This window comes from Azolla caroliniana, unplaced genomic scaffold (assembly GCF_043228905.1).
Source record: "Azolla caroliniana isolate FFs.n. ecotype wild unplaced genomic scaffold, voAzoCaro1.0.p SCAF_1, whole genome shotgun sequence".
NCBI classification, from domain to species: Eukaryota; Viridiplantae; Streptophyta; class Polypodiopsida; order Salviniales; family Salviniaceae; genus Azolla; species Azolla caroliniana.
In genome coordinates, this window is record NW_028230436.1 from 392,655 (window position 1) to 412,224 (window position 19,570).

Consider the following 19,570-nt stretch of genomic DNA (forward strand, 5'->3'; position numbering starts at 1 on the left):
AACCGACTTCTCTCGCACCGAATCCACAGATTCGGTACAGCCGAATGGCTCGGCTTCCGACCATCTGACATCGACACCCAGTGCGACCAGTCCAGTCATACCTCGAAGATCCGAGAGACTGTCGCAACCTCTGGAGAGGTACTCTCCCGGAATTTTCTTCACCGACGCCGGCGAACCGACGTCCTACGAAGAAGCATCGGCAGCTACCGATTCAGCCACCTGGCATCTGGCAATGGAGTCGGAAATGCACTCCATCCGCGCCAACAAGGCTTGGGATCTGGTCGACTTACCGAAGAATCGACGTTCTCTTCCTTGCAAGTGGGTCTATAGACTAAAGGAGACGTTCGACTCGACCACCCCAAAGTACAAGGCCAGATTAGTTGCGAAGGGATTTCGACAGGAATATGGCGTCGACTTCGACGAAATCTTTTCACCAGTGGTGAAAATGACAACCCTTCGTTTCATGCTCGGTGTTGTGGCTGCCGACAATTTGGATTCAGCTAGATGTGAAAACGACATTCCTCCACGGTGATCTAAAGGAGGAAATCTACATGGAGCAGCCGAAAGGCTTTGTGGCCACCGGTCAGGAACATCTAGTCTGCCGACTCAGGAAGAGTCTTTACGGCCTGAAACAGGCACCTCGACAGTGGTACAAGAAGTTCGACGATTGCATCCAGTCGGTCGGCTTCTCCAAGAGCGATGAGGACCACTGCCTCTTCACCAAAACAGCTCAAGACGGTTCTCCCGTCTTCCTCATCATCTACGTGGACGACATGCTACTCTCCGGTCGGCATACCGGAGAGATCACCGAACTCGTTCGGAAACTGCGATTGAAGTTTGCCATGAAGGACCTTGGTCCGGCAAGACACATACTCGGAATGAAGATTAGTCGGAATCGCGCCAAAAGACAGCTTTTTCTGTCTCAAACCGACTACATCGGACGTGTCTTGGAACGCTTCAACATGCAATCGACCAAGTCTGCTTCGACCCCGCTCCCCATTCATCTTCGGCTTTCTCAGCGAGACTGCCCGACATCCGGTCCGGAGGGGGAAGATATGAAGTCAGTACCGTATGCACCGGTAGTAGGCTCTCTGATGTACGCGATGGTCGCGACACGGCCTGATATTTCTCACGACGTAGGAGTCATCAATAGATTTATGCACAATCTCGGTCGATCGCACTGGAACGCAGTCAAGCATGTGTTCAGATATTTAGTTGGCACAAAAGACCACGACATCCTTTTCGGTCCAAACTCAACTTTAGGCGTAGTCGGTTACACCGACTCGGACTTCGTCGACTGTGTAGACAGTCGCAAATCAACAACCGGATATTGCTTTAAATTCGGCAATGGAGCAATCTCGTGGAAGTCGAAACTCCAGGAGGGCACAACCACCTCAACGACCGAAGCAGAATATGTAGTTGCCTCCGACGCAGCGAAAGAAGCTTTATGGCTCGGTCGGCTGGCGCACACGTTTCGGCAAGTCGACTCCGACTCGGCTCTAGTTGTCTACAGCGACAGTCAGAGTGTCGTTGCTTTGTCGAAAAATCCGGTTCATCACAACGCCTCCAAGCATATCGAAGTTCGATATCACTTTGTTCGAGACTGCGTCATTTTCGAGAAAATCGGTCTAGAGAAGATATCCACAACCGATAATGTCGCAGATGGAATGACCAAGTGTCTTTCGGCAGACCGGTTCCGGTCTCTTCGGCAACAGATGGGTGTAACAACATATCAGTCCGGTTGAAGCCGGACATAGTGTAGGACGGTTTCGAACAACAGACATCGGTTCACTGACGATCGGCTTCAGCCTTTCCGACCCGACCAATTCGGTCTTCTGTCTACGGATCATGCCAATTCGAACAAAACCGACCTGTCCGAGAACCTATGCCTATACCTATATTTTTTAGATAACCCATGTATACGCCCATTACAGGGGAGTGTCGAATACAAATGTATAATGGACATATTCACACTATCCTCTTAGAGAGCCCAAGTTCGGGCTATTTCTGTAAATAACATAAAGGGGCAGTCGCCCTAAGTGAGTCACTATATAAAGTGACTTTGTAACCTTTTGTAAAGGTTGGTTGTTCATTGTTGTAATTGTTGCCCCTTTTAAGAATATAGATATATTCATTGTGCCTCTCTCTCTCTCTCTCTCTCTCTCTCTCTCTCTCTCTCTCTTTCTCTCTCTGTGTGTACGTATATTGTTCTTGCCTCTCTCATACGCAGGTAATTCTTCCTCACAGATTCATACTGTGTGATCTCTTCCGCACTAACGGCCTTGTTCATTCCCTACAAACTTCCCCAAATGGGACATTGTCGACATGTTGAATGGGGTGAATTGTGTCATCCCAAGTTTCCACATACCTGGGTCGTTCGGGCTTTTGTAACTCTTTGAACCAATCCTCATGGGATGTCATGTGGTTGGATGCACTTGAGTCGACAAACCATGCATCTTCTGGGTTGGAGGTTGTCATTGAGTTTGCTTTGTGCCTCATCACAAACATTCTGCCCCGATTGTCATAGTCGGAGTTGGAGGCGTAGTTTGTGAGTTGACGGCTTGTGGAGGCTGACTCACTCTTCTTTTTTTAACACTCCACCTCATAGTGGCCGAATTTACCACAATATCCGCACTGAGCGGGGTTATTTTGTCGGCTGGGTCCGGCATGATTACTCCACCTTCTTCCAGACGCTCCTCTTCGCTTGTTTGAAACGTCTTGTTGGTAGTAGAAGTTATGTTCTCAGGGTTGCTCTTGGTTGTGTCGGCCTTGGCCAAATCGGCCTCTTCTTCCACAACCGTTGTCGTGAAGATCCGTCACTAGGCGCAGATCGCGAGGCGGAACCGTCGGGGTTCTAGACCGGAAGGACTCGAAGTTTGCACAAGCTTTAGCGGGAAAGGAATTAAGATAGATTGAAAGAGAGAGAGATTGAGATAAGATAGAACGCTTGATTTTAGATTGAGAGAGAGATTAAGAACTCTTGACTTTAGATTTCAAGAACAAGGTATATCATGAAAAGGATAACGAATTTTCTTCTTAATATTAATTTTGATTTAAAGTACAAAGCTTTCTTTTTCCAAGAAAATCCCCCATTGATCTTTTTCATTCCCTCTTTTATAGATGCCCTCATGCATTTGAGGGTTCAAGTCATGCATAAAATGTATGTTTGCCATTTGGCGCTCATGTATTACATGTGATGCATGATAACCATGTCACTCATTTTAGCTCTCATGTATAAGAATTTATATGTAAAATTACAATGATAGAAATATAATTTCAATTAAATATTTTGGCTTAGTGGTAAGCCGATTGACTCCTAACTTGGAGGTGCAAGGTTCGAATCCTTACTTGCCCTCCTTGTATATGTATATATATTTATATATTTATATATCTAGTCGCCGGATGCCAGTTTTTGGCCGGTTGGCCGGATGTCGTCGCCTCGCCAACACCGGTTGCCGCCGCCTTGTCTGCCCGTCAGATGCTGATACCGTTGGATCACCGGCTCCGTCGGATGCCGATTCTGCCGGATCACCGGTTCCGTCGCCGCCTGACGCCGGCGCATGCCAATCACCGGTTACCATCCAGTTCCGTTTTGGTTGGCCAAAACATTTACAAGTGGCTAGGCCACCTCCACTTTTAGTTTAAGTTGCCTTGAACTCTCTATGCTCCACACATAGACACAAAGATAATAACTTTTGCTCTACCTTATATATGGTGAGAGCCTTATTTGTCCTGTCTATGTGGGATATCTCATAATTTTATCTTTTTCTTTCGCACTTTCTTACCCACATAAGTTGACACTTATATGTTCGTTTCTTATGTAGTAAAGTGCATCTCTTCAAGATCTTCGTCTTTTATACTAAGATATTAAACTTACTTAGAATTAGTATATTCACTATTATTGTTTTATATGATTGACACTTGATTTTGTACGTTTTATGTGATTTTCACACCATTGCCGAAAATCTTCACGACATTGTGTCCTCTTCCTCCATCAAAGCTCGAATAGACCATGTGTCCTTCTTGCGCATTGTTTCTTGTTCTAACATGATTCTCCTCGACCAACAACATTGATTGGAGATCGAAGGAGGTGACGGGAACTCAACGCTCCTTATGTCCAACGCTCGGCCACAACCGAGATTCTTTTCATACACAGAAAACGGGAAACAAATGCACGACACAAAGGAGAGAAAAAAAAGGTAGACAGGATGTTTACGTGGAAAACCCAAACTGAGGGAAAAACCACGGCAGCCCACAGGCTACAAACTATCACTATATTGGAATGTACAAACAGTGAGTTCACGGAGGCAACGACCTCGTGCTCACGATCTTCGCCACAGGCGGCGGTTACAACAGAGGCAACGACCTCGTTCTCTCTCTCTCTCAACTTGTACACTGTTACACACTCTCTCTTCTTGCACCAACAAGAAAATGACAACTACTACTAGAAGTTTGCCCTAAGTCATATTTATACTAATATGACTTTTCGGCTATTTACAAATATAGTCTCGATGGACTCTCAGAAACATATTTACGAATATGTCTCTTGATCCGGTTCTCACCGGGTCTGTACCATCCGGCTCTCCGTAGCCGGGTACTCCTCATCCGGTTCATACCGGGTCTGCACCATCCGGCTCTCCGTAGCCGGGTACTCCTCATCCGGTTCATACCGGGTTTGCACCATCCGGCTCTCCGTAGCCGGGTACTCCTCATCCGGTTCATACCGGGTCTGCACCATCTGGCTCTCCGTAGCCGGGTACTCCTCATCCGATTCATATCGGGTTTGCACCATCCGGCTCTCCGTAGCCGGGTACTCCTCATACGGTTTCGGCCTCGGCCGAGCTTGTTCATCAGCATTGTTCTTCTCCCTTCCCATCCGGAGGGACCTGTCTCCCAACAGGAGGGAGGATTCTCCCTCGCGAGGATAGTCAACTGAATGGCTCGAACTGAGGTGCTAAGCCTCAGAGGCACATCTACACCACTTCTTCGTCGTCAATCTTAACATTGATCGGCATGAGGGCATCACACAACTCCTTGATCTTCAAGGTGTAACTGTCGATTGGCATGTCCCTCTGTTGTATACCGTTCAACTCTTGACGGAGTTGAAGCTTTCTTGCAGTCGTGTTGGCTGCAAAAATCTTATTGAGTTCCCCCATGCCTCCTTTAGCGTTTTGGCTTTTCGGATGTAGCCAAACATGTGATCGTGGACGCATGATGCAATGCAGTACAACACATGACTCACCACTTCTTCTTCTTTTTGATACGAATTGTGCAGATTGTTGCTGCAATGATCAGCCGATTCTTTCCGAACGTGTGCTTGGGCACAACACACGTAAAGGTGATGGGCTTGGATCAAGCTACCACACACTCTAATACCATGTAAAGAATCGGAGATGATTATGTGCAACTGAAGCATTGTGTGTGTGTGTGGAGAGAGAGAGAGAGAGAGCGCTCAAGATTACAGAGAAAACAAAATACTATAATACAAGGAAGTTGAGTATCCTAGAGTGTGTTCCCACACAGGGGAAGTTGAGTTTGATTCTCGATAAGGCGTTTAACCAAACTGTTCCCGGATAACTTCGCCAACACATGGGCTCGGCCATGCTACTAATCCAGGCTGGTCAACGGACACCGGGCGATGAGCACACAGGCTCAGATGCAGGTGTTATTCCGGACCAACTGTCATAGACACACCAACCGCAGACTCGGACGAAGCATGGATGACAAGGCTACGAGGAACTTAAGAAGCTAGGAACGACATTAGAGCATGTTGTCGTGAGGGAAACCGGCTACGAGCGAAAACGAAGACTTGAGCGCGTGAACCACAACATACACGGATGCACGCATTTGTAAATTATTTGTACATAGTCTAAGAATAGGTCGGTGTGATGTGGACAGGATTTGATATAGACACATTAAATAGATTAACAAATTGAAACGAATCTCTATCCAAAGTGACAGAGAATAAATATGATGTACTTACAAGATGTGATGGCTCCTCCCTCGGGAACCTATAAAGGTCGGGAGAGAGGGCTAAGAGATGGATCGTGTTATGGGGAGAAAGGAGCGTTGTCGGACACCTCTGTTCGTGTGGGAAGCTTGGGTGCTCCCGACAGAGGCTCCACGTTGTATCTCGTCTTTGGTGTGCGTGTGTGTGAGTTGTCGAGATAGTAGTGGCTCAGTTACCGGCGAGCCAGTTGTAATCCATTCTTAATCGATTGAGGGTTTCTTTCTCTTCTAATTGTCTCTTGCATCAATCTGTTCTCGACCAAGCCGGTGAAGCTCTATGCTTGCCGACACACGCTCTTTGTTACACATTTCCCCTTTTCTCACACTCCTCGGTCCAGGACCCCTGCGGCCACGCCTTCGTTCCTTACACGTACATGTAATTACGCGACAACGTAGATAGAGATGAAGAGGGAGACAAAATGGAATGAAATGAGAATACTAGATTGATGTGTCAATGACTAGTGTTGAATCCCTTAAAAGAGACCAAGGAGGTTACAAGTATTTATACAAGTTCTGAGATTGAATATCTTTAAATTATACTCGAGAAATATCTTTAGAATATACATATCTAGAATATACCATAAAATATTTCTAGAATATACTAACAAGAATATATGCTAAATTACACAATATTAAACCATATTCATGTTCACAAGAGTTTCCATATGTTCTAACACAACACTATGTACTAGGTGTGTTATAGGTCAGAGGTTCAAATCTAGAATGTGACATTATCTCCCTTTTTACGCCACCTTCCCAAACTGGTCACCGGGTTGTGGGGATATCGATGATGAAAATATTGGATCTCCTTCAGGACATTTTGTAAATTCTTCGCTAATTCCCACGTGGCGTCAAACGGGGGGTAACCCTTCCACAAGACAAGGTATTGAAGGTGTGGAAATAGGAACACGAACACAAATGGGCGTGATCGACCATGTGCGGCCCTCACCGGGAACACGAATAGTGTGAGCGACCATGCACAACACTCACCGAGAACTAGAACACAAACGGGAGTGAGCGACCATGCGGTCCTCATTGAGAATTGGAACGTGAGAGACCATGTGCGAACCTCATTGGGAATTGGAATTGGAACACGAACGAGCGTGAATGACCATGTGCGATCCTCATCGGAAACTGGAACAATAGGTGAAGGAGTGCAGGTGAAGCGGTCGTCTCGACTTCTTCTATCATGAGAGGGTAAATAGTTGAGATTGACCCAAAACAGGACACAAACGGTAGCACTAGTGAGAAACTGACGCAATCCCCACCATGAAAATGAGCGGTTGTAACCCCCACCGGAATTGGGAAGGTGAGCGATCGAAAGCAATCCTCACCCAAATCGTGATGCAAAATGATACTTATAAATGATAGCAAGTAGTGTTGAAATACTTGTAACCTTCTTGGTCCCTTTCAATCTTGGAACATGTATAAATACTTGTAACCTCCTTGGTCCCTTTCAAAGGATTCAACACCAGTCATTGACAAAAGGTTGCAGGTTCAATACTCACTAACTACGTATTTGGCGTCATTGTGTCGTGACACCAATAGTTGGATCCCAATGATGAGCACACGGGCTCGGAAACACAGATAATGCTCGAGGGGAATGGGAAAATAGAATGGAGAATATAGGCTCAACACCGAGAGAAGAGTCAAACACAGCAAATGAAATGGATTAGACAACAAAGAAATACAACTGGACTCGGTCAGCAACAGAGCTTTGCGCTCTACACGCACGTGCACACGGAGAATCTAGTGAGCCTCTGATTGGGAGCACACAGACCTCTAGCACGGAACAGAGGCCTCACGACACGACAATAAAAGGATGGATAGCAAGAAAACGAGCACACAATTCTCCAATCTGACAGAGCTTCCACCTCCTAAAACGACCGATCCCATAACAATTCAAACCCCCCCCTTTTATAGCACAAGGGGAGGCGGGGAGGCCATTACATCACGCATAAAGAAAACCGATTCTGTCAACGATCTTCCCCTTGGTTTTCCTCCCTACACACTTTTATCCTTCTCCATTTGTGGGTCATTAAAGTACCCATCCAAATCACAATGTCTAATACTTATTAGTCCTAGAATATTTACATACAAGGCCTCGTTCGTGTGCATCGTTGCACACCCCCGTTAACACGCATCCTGGTCCTTCTTCTCCTATGGTCGGAATCCTTCATGACAATGAGTGGACTAAAAAGAGATGGATGGAGGGGTTTGGGTACGAAAATGTTGAATAAATGAGCAAAAAATGTTTATAATGGTTACATTTTAAGTAAGGGTGTTGAGAGATCAAGCTCAACTTAGTTTAATTATTTAGTCAACCATGTAACTTCGTAGTTACCTAGATATACTCTAATTAGGAGTGTTGACTATAACGCCTTAAATAGGACCTTGTACCTAAGTGGGATATTCTAGATCCTCCACTCCTAAGTACATTCAATATAGGACCTACATCTTAGTACCTATATTCTATTCACACTGTACACATGTGCACCTTTGCACATGAGATGTATATATACCTCATTGTGGGTATATATAGGACTTACATCTTAGTACCTATATTCTACTCACACTGCACACATGTGCACCTTTGCACATGAGATGTATATATACCTCATTGTGGATATATAGGACTTACATCTTAGTACCTATATTCTACTCACATTGTACACATGTGCACCTTTGTACATGAGATGTATATATACCTCATTGTATTTGATGATAATGTTGATGCTAATTTAATATAGAGTTAATCATCCCCCATCTTATGTTCTTCATAAGTGTATCATCCTCTCTCTCTTCCTCTCACACACATACACACACATATCACATAATCTTCTGTGCTTAACTTAATCACATAACTAGGTACTAATTAACCCTTGCTTAATTACCTAATTCTTAACAAAGGGCATATTGATAATTCACGATTTGCAATGTCAAACAATGCATTGTTAGTATTTCGAGTTATTAAATTTATGTTTTTTTTATTTCCTTAGACATTTATGTGATTTTAACATCAAATACCCTTAGTGTTTGCTATATGAACTTTTCATATACAATATTCATACTTTTTCAACACAACCAAAATTTGCACCTATTTCTAGAACATTGTCATTAAATGACCAAAATGGGTGCATATGTTGAGTAAATGAGCAATTTTCTTTTATAATGGTTACATTATTAGGTAAGTGCGCGTTGATAATCATCATTAGTTTTTTTGGATAAAGGTAGATTGTTTGGAATTGCATTGGTGGATATAGCATGCTGAAAAAGCATTGTAATGGTTCCAATGTATGAGTTGCAAGGGCTTGTCTCTGGATGCCACAACTTTTGTTTCTATGTATGGAATAACTTGGAATGTGTTGATTGCAAAACACGTTGAACATGAGCATGTTGAAGAATATTGAAATGGTTCATATCTATGAGTTGCGAAGGCTTGTCTCCGAATGCAACTACTTTTGTTGATGTCTATGGAATAACTTGGAATGTGTATATGGAATAACTTGCAAATTAGTTTATTGTTTTCCTCTACTTTGGAGTACATAGATTTGTTTCCTCAGCCATTGTCTTACACAAGGCAGGTTGGGATGAGGCACGTTGATAAATCATGATTTGCAATGTCAAGGGATGCATTGTCAGTATTTCGAGTTATTGAAATTATGTTTTTATGAGTTTTTTAGACCATATGTGTGGCTTTTAACATAAGGTTTCAACAGTGTTTGTTATATGAACTTTCCTATACCAAATTCATACTTTTTCAACACAACCAATATTTGGACCTACTTATCTATTGGAACAAAGTTTGAGATTAGCCAAGAGGCAACATTCAAGTGCAATATAATATGGTAATCTCAACCACGTAGAGGTACTTGCGTACTCTAGCATTGGGGTAAAATGGAAAGCTTCAAACATGAATTCAATTGCATTGCCAAGCTCTACTGCATAATTGTGCAAGATGATGTTTCAATGTTACTTCAAGTCCAACTTTCGCCTCACTTTACTTACTATTACTCTGCTACTACACCAAGTCTTATTGTTGTTAATTTACGTACCACCTAATTTACAACTACATTTAGTTGGGATGCCATCGTGGAATGGTCGGAATATAGCGGGGGTTGAACGCATGACCTTCTCCTCTCCACCCGACACCACCTCTCTCTCTCTCTCTCTCTCTCTCTCTCTCTAAATTTTTCTTTGCGATTGGTTTGTCTGCAACATCGATTGGCAGCCATGGAGTTCTGGGGTATATCTGTCTCATTCCTTTCTCTCTCTCTCTCTCTCTCTCTCTCTCTCTCTCTCTTTAACCATCCTCAACAATTGTATCAGAGAGAGATTCATTCAAAGCAGTGAGAAGAAATAAGAAGCTTCCATGGAAGGAAGAGGAAAAAATAAAGTACTAACAAGAAAGAGAAAGTTTCTATGAGATAATGAAATCTTTCAAGGCATACACAGGCACACACTTGTGTATTGTCTGTATAAATATTTGAATATAAACAATATGAATGGAATATTTCAAGTCACATACAGACACACAGGTATGTATCTATATATTAAACATCCACAACTTATAAGTATGTTTTGATACTAGAGATTAATAGAAAAGAATACATCAGGACACGGAACAACTAGTACATTGATGCATCTAGAACGTTGATGTTTTTTGGTCTCCACTATATTTTCATGTTGCGAAACATACATAATCTATTTGTCATTCTTGAAACTCGTCCATGTTGCTGTATCAGTAGTTTATACAAGCTCACGTGAATAGGAGCTACGGTCATACCTTGTTGAGATAGATAGATTATATTACGGTTTGCAGAGGTAAAATATGTGATGGAAAGACTTGAATGAAGGTTAAAAAAATCATGGGTGGTAAGATGAACAAGTTATTTATACGAACATAAAGAAAACATTAATAGAGGAAAGTGACATGCCTGATTGTTGATTTTCAGGGATTGAAGTGCCTAGTGGCAAGCCAGTAACTTGTTATCCTGGTGATGATTCTTATCTACATGTTACACAGGTCAGGTTTTTTCATCCTCTACATGTACCATTCTTTTTTCACTTTTCCTTTTGACATATGCATGCTCAAAGAAGGCCACCTTAATCTGCTGCTGTAGATTGCCTTGGGGGATAAGCCGGAAAAAGGGAACGAAAGAGTATCTTTAAGAGTGAAGGTTGAAGATGATGAAATTATCATTGGAACATTGTCACAAGGGAAATGTGATCAGATGACAGTGGATTTGATCTTCGAAGATGAATTTGTGCTGTCTCACTCTGGAAGTTCTAGTGTCTTTTTCTGTGGCTATAGAACAAACGCTGTTGGAGAGGAGGAATATCCTTGTCTAGCTCAAAAATGCGTCCCATCATTTGCTAAGCAAAGAAAGTATTGTTAATTGTTAACATTAGGCTTCTTAACTTGAAGATTAGTACAAAGTTTAATGAGGAGGAAGATGAATCTGAAGGTATATATTTGATCAGTTGTCCTGATTTCTAAAATTTTCTGTTTTCCTCTATGCCATGTTTTGACTTTTGATATATAATTGTAGAGGATTTAAAGTTCATTGCTGATGTAAATCGTTCTCTCCATTGGTTACCAGAATCTAGTGAAGAGGAAGAGGAAGAGGAAGAGGACGAGGACGAGGACGAGGAGGATATACAAATGCTGGATGTCAAGGACAATGGTATTTCCTGTGTGCACATATAACGTTAATTAGGAGTTATTGTTTAAGGTTAGATTTAGTTGGTCTAACATATTCTAGATGGCTGTGGTCTAGATACTAGACCTAGGTTTTAGGGATATCTGATATATTAGGACTAACTTCTCTTGAGCATTTTCCATGGATTCTCTTATTTTTAACAATGGTCGCAAGCTCAAGTTATTATATTGGACATCCCTAACCCAATGTATGTGCTAGGCATGCCTAGATTTAATATGATATGCATCTAGCCCTCTAGGATATTGGTTGTGAAGAGAGTTTTCTCTAATGCTTCCCTCACTAATCATAATTAATTTTATTTCTGTTTCTTTTGCAATCATAATTATGTGCTAATATCGGTGATGGTGTCTCCTTCATATCAATAAATTTTGAGCTCTTGTGAATGATTATTCTGTCATCAGGTAAAATGCCTGAAATCATGAAGCCTAGAGAGAAGCATCCTTCACGTGTGGTTGAGATTCCGATTGTTGAAGTTAAGCCAGAAGTTCCTGAAGCTAAGAAAATGTCAAAGAAAGAGGTACAGAAGAAGGTTGGGGTTCCTGTGATAGAAACAGTTAAGCCACAACATCCCAAAGCTAAGCTAACATCGCTGAAAGAGGAGATTGAAGAGAGTGATGAAGATGTGAGTATAAGTTTCCTATCAAGAACAACACGATTTGTTTTCCTTATGTTTATGAACCAAACTAAATGCGATGGTTTTCTACAGAAAGATTTTGGCAGTGATGACTCTGAAGAGGAACGACCAGAGGTAGAACAAAAAACATAATGGTTTGTGGAGTCTCAGAGTGATTGTGGTGGCAATTTATGAATTCTGTTCACTCTCTTTTCAAATCAACCTTTTTAATTTCTCAAAATGCTTTGCTTTCTTCTTTTGGTTTGTCAAACAAACCTATTTATCTTCTCAATCCCATGAATGTCTTACAATTTGTCCAACCTTACTGATATACTACAGTCTGACCGAAAGAGATATCTTCCAAAGAAACAGAGTTCTAACAAAAGCAAGAAGCCCAACGTCCCTTCTGAAGGTAAATATTGCAGTTTAGCAAATATCTTATAGCTAGAGCGTGAAATTCATACCTTTATTTAGATCCTCTTTATACAATATGTGGTTGTTTTTTTTATGTAATATGTGATTGGTTTAGTAGGAAAGCCGGATTTGGGAACGCATAAGCAACAGAAAAAGAGTGCTGGAAAGGTTGTACAAAAAATAGAAATATGTGCTAATGAACATTGATATATTTTCTTCTCTTCATACGTCTGAATAATCTCTGTAATGCAGGATGCTCAATCCATGTCTCCAAAGCTCGGATCATACATTTGCACACCTTGCAATAAGTAAGATTTTTTGTTTATTTTTAGCTTCAGTGATAACTGCAGTTTGTGGCTCCTCCTAATGATAATCTGTTTTGATGTAGCTTGACTGTCAATTGCTGGTTGTGGGGAAAATATATTAACATTAAGTTTCAAAAAACAAAAAACAAAAAACAACTTTTACTAATAAAAAACAGGGTTTGTAAAGTCTAAGGTAAATGTAACATGTTGCAAATGATGAAACAACTATGGTTTTAGGGCATCCTCCGACGTTCTTATTGTGGCAGTTACAACCATCAAAATTTAAGCCAGGAACCAAAACTAATAAAAACAGTGAAATAAAAAGAAATTCCCTTTCACTCCTTCATTCCTAGAAGTTCTTGGAGATATGGAGGATATGAAAATTTCTAGCACTAAAATCCAACGTTCTGCACATGGTTATCTATTTAATAAATGGGATTTGATTTCAGATTTATGGGTTAATAAATGTACAGCTTTGAAATTGTCTCTCTAGCTTAAGATCATGATACTTTAAGATAAATGGGGGGCCAACACGACTTGGTACCAGCAATTGGTACAAAGCACTCTCGTGAGCCTTCTGGATGGGGTATTTGAAATGGTAGAATATAAACAGATGTAAAAAAGGAAATAATTCAGATTTATGGGTTAATAAATACGGCTTTGAATTTGTAAAAATGGGATTTAATCTCATATCTATGGGTTATTAAAAAAATACAGCTTTGAATTTGGCTCTCTCACGTAAGATGATGATAGATTAACATCCCCAGGGAGCCAAAATGACCCAATGGATCAACAATAACTACAAAGTACTCTCCCAAGCCTTTTGGGTGGGGCATTTGAATGGTAGAACATACAAAAAAGTACAAAAGAAACTATAAACTATTTTAGTCGCTGAATTTCACTGTTTTGATATTCCATGATATTGGGATGGTTCCATCCTCATTAGGAGTTCTTGAAAGCTAGTACAAGCCTGTAGGATTTCCTGAAAACCATGTCTAATGTTGTTCTATGTGAGGTGTATTCCAAATGCCACGTTCTCTTGTTTCTGGTACAGTTAAAGCAACATAGATTACATTTCCTCTTTTTCTGCATCAACTTGATGATGTGTTTCACATCCTTTTCCTCTTTTATTGGGAATGAGTATATTGGAATCCTCTCCATTTTGTTGGTGGGTCTCCAATATGGTCGAGTAAAGGAAATATACATGTTTTCACATCCCTTTCATTTCTTCTATACGCACACTCAAATATTTTTCAACATGCCATCTTGCAATCCATTTTCAAATGTCTTGAACATAGTTGGAATTTTCTTTTGGGGTTTTGTGGTAAGCATCCAATTTCTCATATATCCTGGGGAAGGCAAAATAAGTGCCTCCCCAACATGTTTCTCGGTACTAGCCATGATACTCGCCACACTCAAGCCTACCTCCAAGCCACAAAGTACTTCCATCACCAAAAATAAAACTCCTATGCCACAGGTACGCTTATGAAGTAGGAAAGATAAGAATAAAAATGTCTATGCAAGTTTGGTTGCAATTCAATGCATGTGCGCAACAATTTGATTCCTACGATACTAACTCATATCTCCCTCCCTCTTTCACCATGAATTTCCTGCAATGTTGTGCTTCTCATAAGTCAAGTATAACAATGCACCAAACCTCAATCCATTAGAGGTTCTTTACCTCATAACCTCACTCTAGCAGTAAACAACCACGAACAAGCAAGTAACAACTGAGTTACTCTATACAAGAAACCCTCGCTTACAAAAGAGCAAGTAACAACTGAGTTACAACCAAGCAAGAGATTACAACTTGAAATCTTATCTTGTATTTGAGAACAGCAAACTAAACTATTTTGACGAAATGAATTTCAACACAGAAAATGTTACATTCTTTCAATCTCTTCTTCAAGTAATATGCAAACATTCAGCTCTAGGTATGCAAAATGCTCGTCTTGGCTCAATCTCTATTTGGTAGGAGGAAATTCTGAGTTGGCCTATTGCTCAGCAAGCACTACGGGGCATACAGATGTCCATGTGCCTCATTCTCTTTAGGAATCATCCTCTGAAAAGTTCATGAATTGGTCTTTGTATTAGGCCACCTTTGGAGGAAGTGGTTGCCTCGGTGTGAGCCAAGTCTTTGGGTATAGAACTGCCATAGATCTTGCTGTAATACCTTATTCCTTTATCATTTTAGAGAGGCGTACAATGTGTGAAATTTGGAGAGATGTACAATCTTGAAAGGGTGCCAAGGTCTCGGTCTTGAGGCCATTGTTTTCAAGCCACATCATCACCGGTGAGTACCATGATCCTTCTGCATTTTCTGTTGTCACCATTTGCTTCGATGCTTTACTTATAATTCTTTAAGGTGGCTTGGTGAATCCGGTTGTTGAGTTTCACTTTCTGGAATATTGCTTCTACCATCATGGGGGTTGCTGCCAATTCAGCATAGATGGATCTAGGTGGCAAAGCTCTTGTTGGACATGTTAACTTATAGTCTTTGCTAGTTCATGAGCAAAGTAGATGAGTATGCGTAATGGTGAGGTTAGTGATGAGGGAGAGGGTGGTTGTGATGGTGAAGGTTTTGATGGTTTGGTTGGTTTTGATATTGGGCGCATAGGGGTTCTCATTTGCTTGTACGATATTTAGTGTGTAGTCTCCCCAAAAGCCTACAGTTGTACAAAGTTGCCAATACATCTCTGTACATCTTTCCTTGTACCAGTGATTTTGGGGCATGCTCTGAGGAAAGTAGTGTCTGAATGTTGTTCGAAAAACTATTGATGGCGATAGTCTGGAGCGTAGGAGAGAGTTGGAAGATGAGGGCATGGAGGGTTATGTCTGGATCTAGATGGTGGATTCCTTATTGTACATGTTGACTAAAAGTTTCTACTAGTTCATGGTTAAAACAGATGTTTGTGTTTGAGGATGAAGTTGAAGGTAAATGTTGTTGGGACTGATGGGTAGAGGAATATTTCACCTAGACTTGAGTACTGCATAATACGCTCAAATAAGACATCATAGGGTGATTCGGTTTCTATTCATTGTAGGCTGATTCAGTTTCTTATTATGTCTCAGTTCCTTGATCTTTGTTATTTGCTTCTTCATATCCGGTCCCCACTCCACTACCTGTATTATGTAGGGAAATAACATAGTGCAACGAATAAGACTTGAGCCTTTGAGAGTTTGGGTCAGATCCTCGTGTATTCTGTGCATCCCTCTCCACCTGTATGCGTGGGTATAAAGTTCGTCTAAATAGAAATGTGATACCTCCCTTCACAATGGATTGTGTCCAGTGGTTTGCATGTATGTGGACTCCCATTTAAAGCCCTCCACTCAAGATAGATCTTTTTTTTGCTATCTTGCGTCTATGTAATGAGGATGATTTCTTCTTCAACCATCTCCTCTACAATTCTTCCCAGTTGTGCCCAAAGTGTGCTGTTGTTTCAGACTGTGATGTGTAGCCTTGATACAGTTATTTCATAGGCCACAAATCCCTATTCCATGGCCTCGATGTTGATAATGATGTGATCATCATAGCAAATAGTCTTCTTGTCTTCCTTGTGTGATTGTAGGATCTGTGGAATACACAGTTTTCTGAGGTTGATTTGCGTCGTCATGTCATCATCAAGGAAGATAGGAAGGCCATCCAACGACCTCAGTATGACTTGCTTGTTTAAAAAGGCAATTCTTGCTACTTCATTTGGAAATTGTACATGTGTTAGTTAGCAAGCTGCAATGTTGTCTTTTCCCCCTCTCTAGGATTTGGTTAATGGGGTTTCTTCTTCTCTGGTGTACCTTGGCTTGGTCCAAAGTGTCCTTGCTCGTGGATGACACCTAGTCTTCTTGTGAACGTCATCTGCTCTTCTTCAAATTTGGTGTGTACAAGTTTAATTCCGTGTTTTTGTAGTTTTTTAGCTACCTTCACCCATCCAAATTCTTTGGCTTTGATTTCTAGTTTCACTTCTTCCTTGACTTCTTCCTTCACTAACTTTCTTTAGTTAAGCTTTAATGTCTTGATGTCATGTTCCTCTTGAATGACTTCCGTATACCCTTTTTCAACTTGGATAATGTTTCTGATGTTACGGTTAAGTTTGTCCAGTTTGTTGTTGGCAAATTTCTCCTTCAGCTCAAAGTTTTTTTTTTGAGTGCAGAAATTCAGTTTTGTAAGGAATTAATCAATGTATATCTAAGTTCTTATTAAAGTCTATTAGAGGACAGAAATAGGTTCATGGAACAAATAGTGATTACAAATATGGATGGGATTACGTTATAAAACTGAAAAAATTTAAAAGTTCTTGGTTTTCTAGAGGTCCATGATAATGGCCTTAATGCATGTATGAAAAGAAAGAAAGAAATATTAGTATCTTTTAAGGGCCAGAAGTAGCCTATGAGACAAATCATGATTACGAATATGGGTGAATTCATGTTATCCTTGCTGAAATAAAGAGTTTGAGTTGGACAATTTGTTTTGGGAGCATGTAGAATGCCCATGTACCTCGGTCTCTGTATGAATCCATTCTGTAAGAAGTTTATGAAACGATTTTTGTAGGCCATATTTGGGGTGATGTGATCCAAGTCTTTTATGTAGAGGTGATAATAAAAGAGAACAGATTTTTTATTCTCTACAATGAGGCTGATTTCGATCTATTGAACCAAATAAGTATATCATCTTGGATGTGACCCTTTCATATATGACGGCTTGATGATGATTTCATTTCCTGATGTTTGTAAAAGGTGTGCCTTATAGTAGGCATGTTCCAACACTGATGAGAGAGAGAGAGAGAGAGAGAGATTTTTAACATTTCAGGAAATTTTCCAATGAATCTGCGCTGAAGCAACACAATAATGCAAAGCATAAATGAGGGGATTATGGTCTCTCCATCTGGAATTTAATATGCACTGTTTTCTTTTGGGTTAGTTATATGTATATAAAAAAAGTTTCCTGCAAGGCAAAAAGATGTTTTTGTTGACAAATATGATTTTAGTGAATAGCTTTGTTTAGTATTCCTGTTTTTTGTGCTGGTTTAAAATCCCCAGTTTATTGTTATTTTGTTTTTCTTGTTTGTTCAAACTACTTGGTCCGAATTGAAGAAGATGGATTAAACCTTTATGTATTGAAAAACTATAAATACCAAAAAACTTAGCTAGCAATAGAAACAGAAAGTGCGTCTATCTTTTCCTATGGAGAATTTGGGTTGGTCTGGGAAAAGTACTATTACCTTGCTTGGAATAATCTATTTTGCCCTCGTGATAAATGCCATGGACTCCATAACTAATGATGGAACTTTTTCTTGTATTACTTTATTCGTTGGTAAGGAACTGATTATATTCTAGATTATACATCACGACATATATGAAGGATTCTCATCTAACGTTCTCTTCGGTTATATCGGCTCCCATCTCTGAGTTATCCCATCACTATCTAGTTTTATCAGGAAACTTAATATTTTCTGGTATGGATGGTGTATCCATTAGTTTGGGTAGTGCTCCTCGCGAACTCTGTTTCATTTATCATTGTTCGAAGTGTAATAAAATTGATTATTATTGGTAGAGTTGGGAAAAGCAAGATGACTATGATTTGTATAAAGACTAGCTGATTTGATTTTTGTCAGTCTGGTCATACAAGAGTTCTGCTGAAAAAGGTTGCATATCTCAAAGAAGAAAAAGGTGTCAGGTTTGTATCAATATTCAAGCTAAGTGTTAAATGAAATGAAGTTATATTTCAACTAGCAGAAACTATTTGCATGTATATTTATGACTACCTTCTTAGAAATGTTCATATTATAGGAGCACCGTACAGTTTCAATTTCTTGCTTACACATAGATTGAAATATTCATATTCATCAGTATATGAATATTTCAACTCATATTATAGGAGCACCATACAGTTTCAATTTCTTGCTTACACAGATTGAAATATTCATATTCATCAGTATATTTGCTTTCAAGAATGTGTTCATAATTAAACCCTTTGTGAAAACAAAGCCATGATGAATGAAACCTAATAATTCTTTTGTTAAGTATTGTTAGATTAAAAATTTTAACATTGCAATTTGTAAAACGAGTTTATTAGAGTAAAAGTGCATTAATGAATTCAAGACCTTCCAACTTAGAAGACCAATGCAAAGACTAGCAAAGCTCTAACCCACCTCAATTTAAACCAATGTTTTAATGTTTGAAGTAATGTCAACGTTTACTGTTGAATGCATTCATCAAAAATGCCTCAGGTATTTCAATCTATGCTCTCACGTATACAATACTGTTTGCTCCAGTTCTCTTGAATATTGTGTAAATTAAAACTTTTAATTCCCTGTCACCTTGTCAAAGACAAACTAGATTCTAGCACTCATGACCTTTGATATTCATAAGAAATCCATTTAACTCATTCCATAACTCACCTCTTTGATACTCTTGTGGTTAGCATCTAAATATAATCACCTTTTTTTATACAACTTTTACAGAAAAAACAATATGAAATTCCAAAATTATACATATATAAAGGATATAAT

The 19,570-nt window shown here is 40.2% G+C and overlaps 1 protein-coding gene and 1 pseudogene across 4 annotated transcripts; both read left to right on the plus strand.

The window, feature by feature from the left end:
* The first annotated feature begins 10,242 nt into the window (after positions 1-10,242).
* Positions 10,243-11,408, plus strand: LOC147868078 (histone deacetylase HDT1 pseudogene; annotated as a pseudogene).
* LOC147868079 (uncharacterized) lies at positions 11,336-18,043 on the plus strand. Of its 4 annotated transcripts, none has more exons than XM_087315036.1 (8): positions 11,336-11,477; positions 11,613-11,696; positions 12,134-12,354; positions 12,439-12,480; positions 12,685-12,757; positions 12,875-12,927; positions 13,012-13,067; positions 17,869-18,043. In XM_087315036.1, exons 2-8 carry the CDS (start codon positions 11,675-11,677, stop codon positions 17,921-17,923), a joined length of 522 nt encoding a protein of 173 aa, XP_087171162.1. In that variant the 5' UTR covers positions 11,336-11,477; positions 11,613-11,674; the 3' UTR covers positions 17,924-18,043. The 4 variants fall into 4 exon arrangements, with proteins under 4 accessions (XP_087171162.1, XP_087171155.1, XP_087171167.1 ...); XM_087315029.1 differs by having other exon boundaries at positions 11,377-11,477; positions 11,631-11,696; XM_087315041.1 differs by having other exon boundaries at positions 11,377-11,477; positions 11,631-11,696; positions 12,878-12,927; positions 17,869-18,041.
* Positions 18,044-19,570: the final 1,527 nt, after the last annotated feature.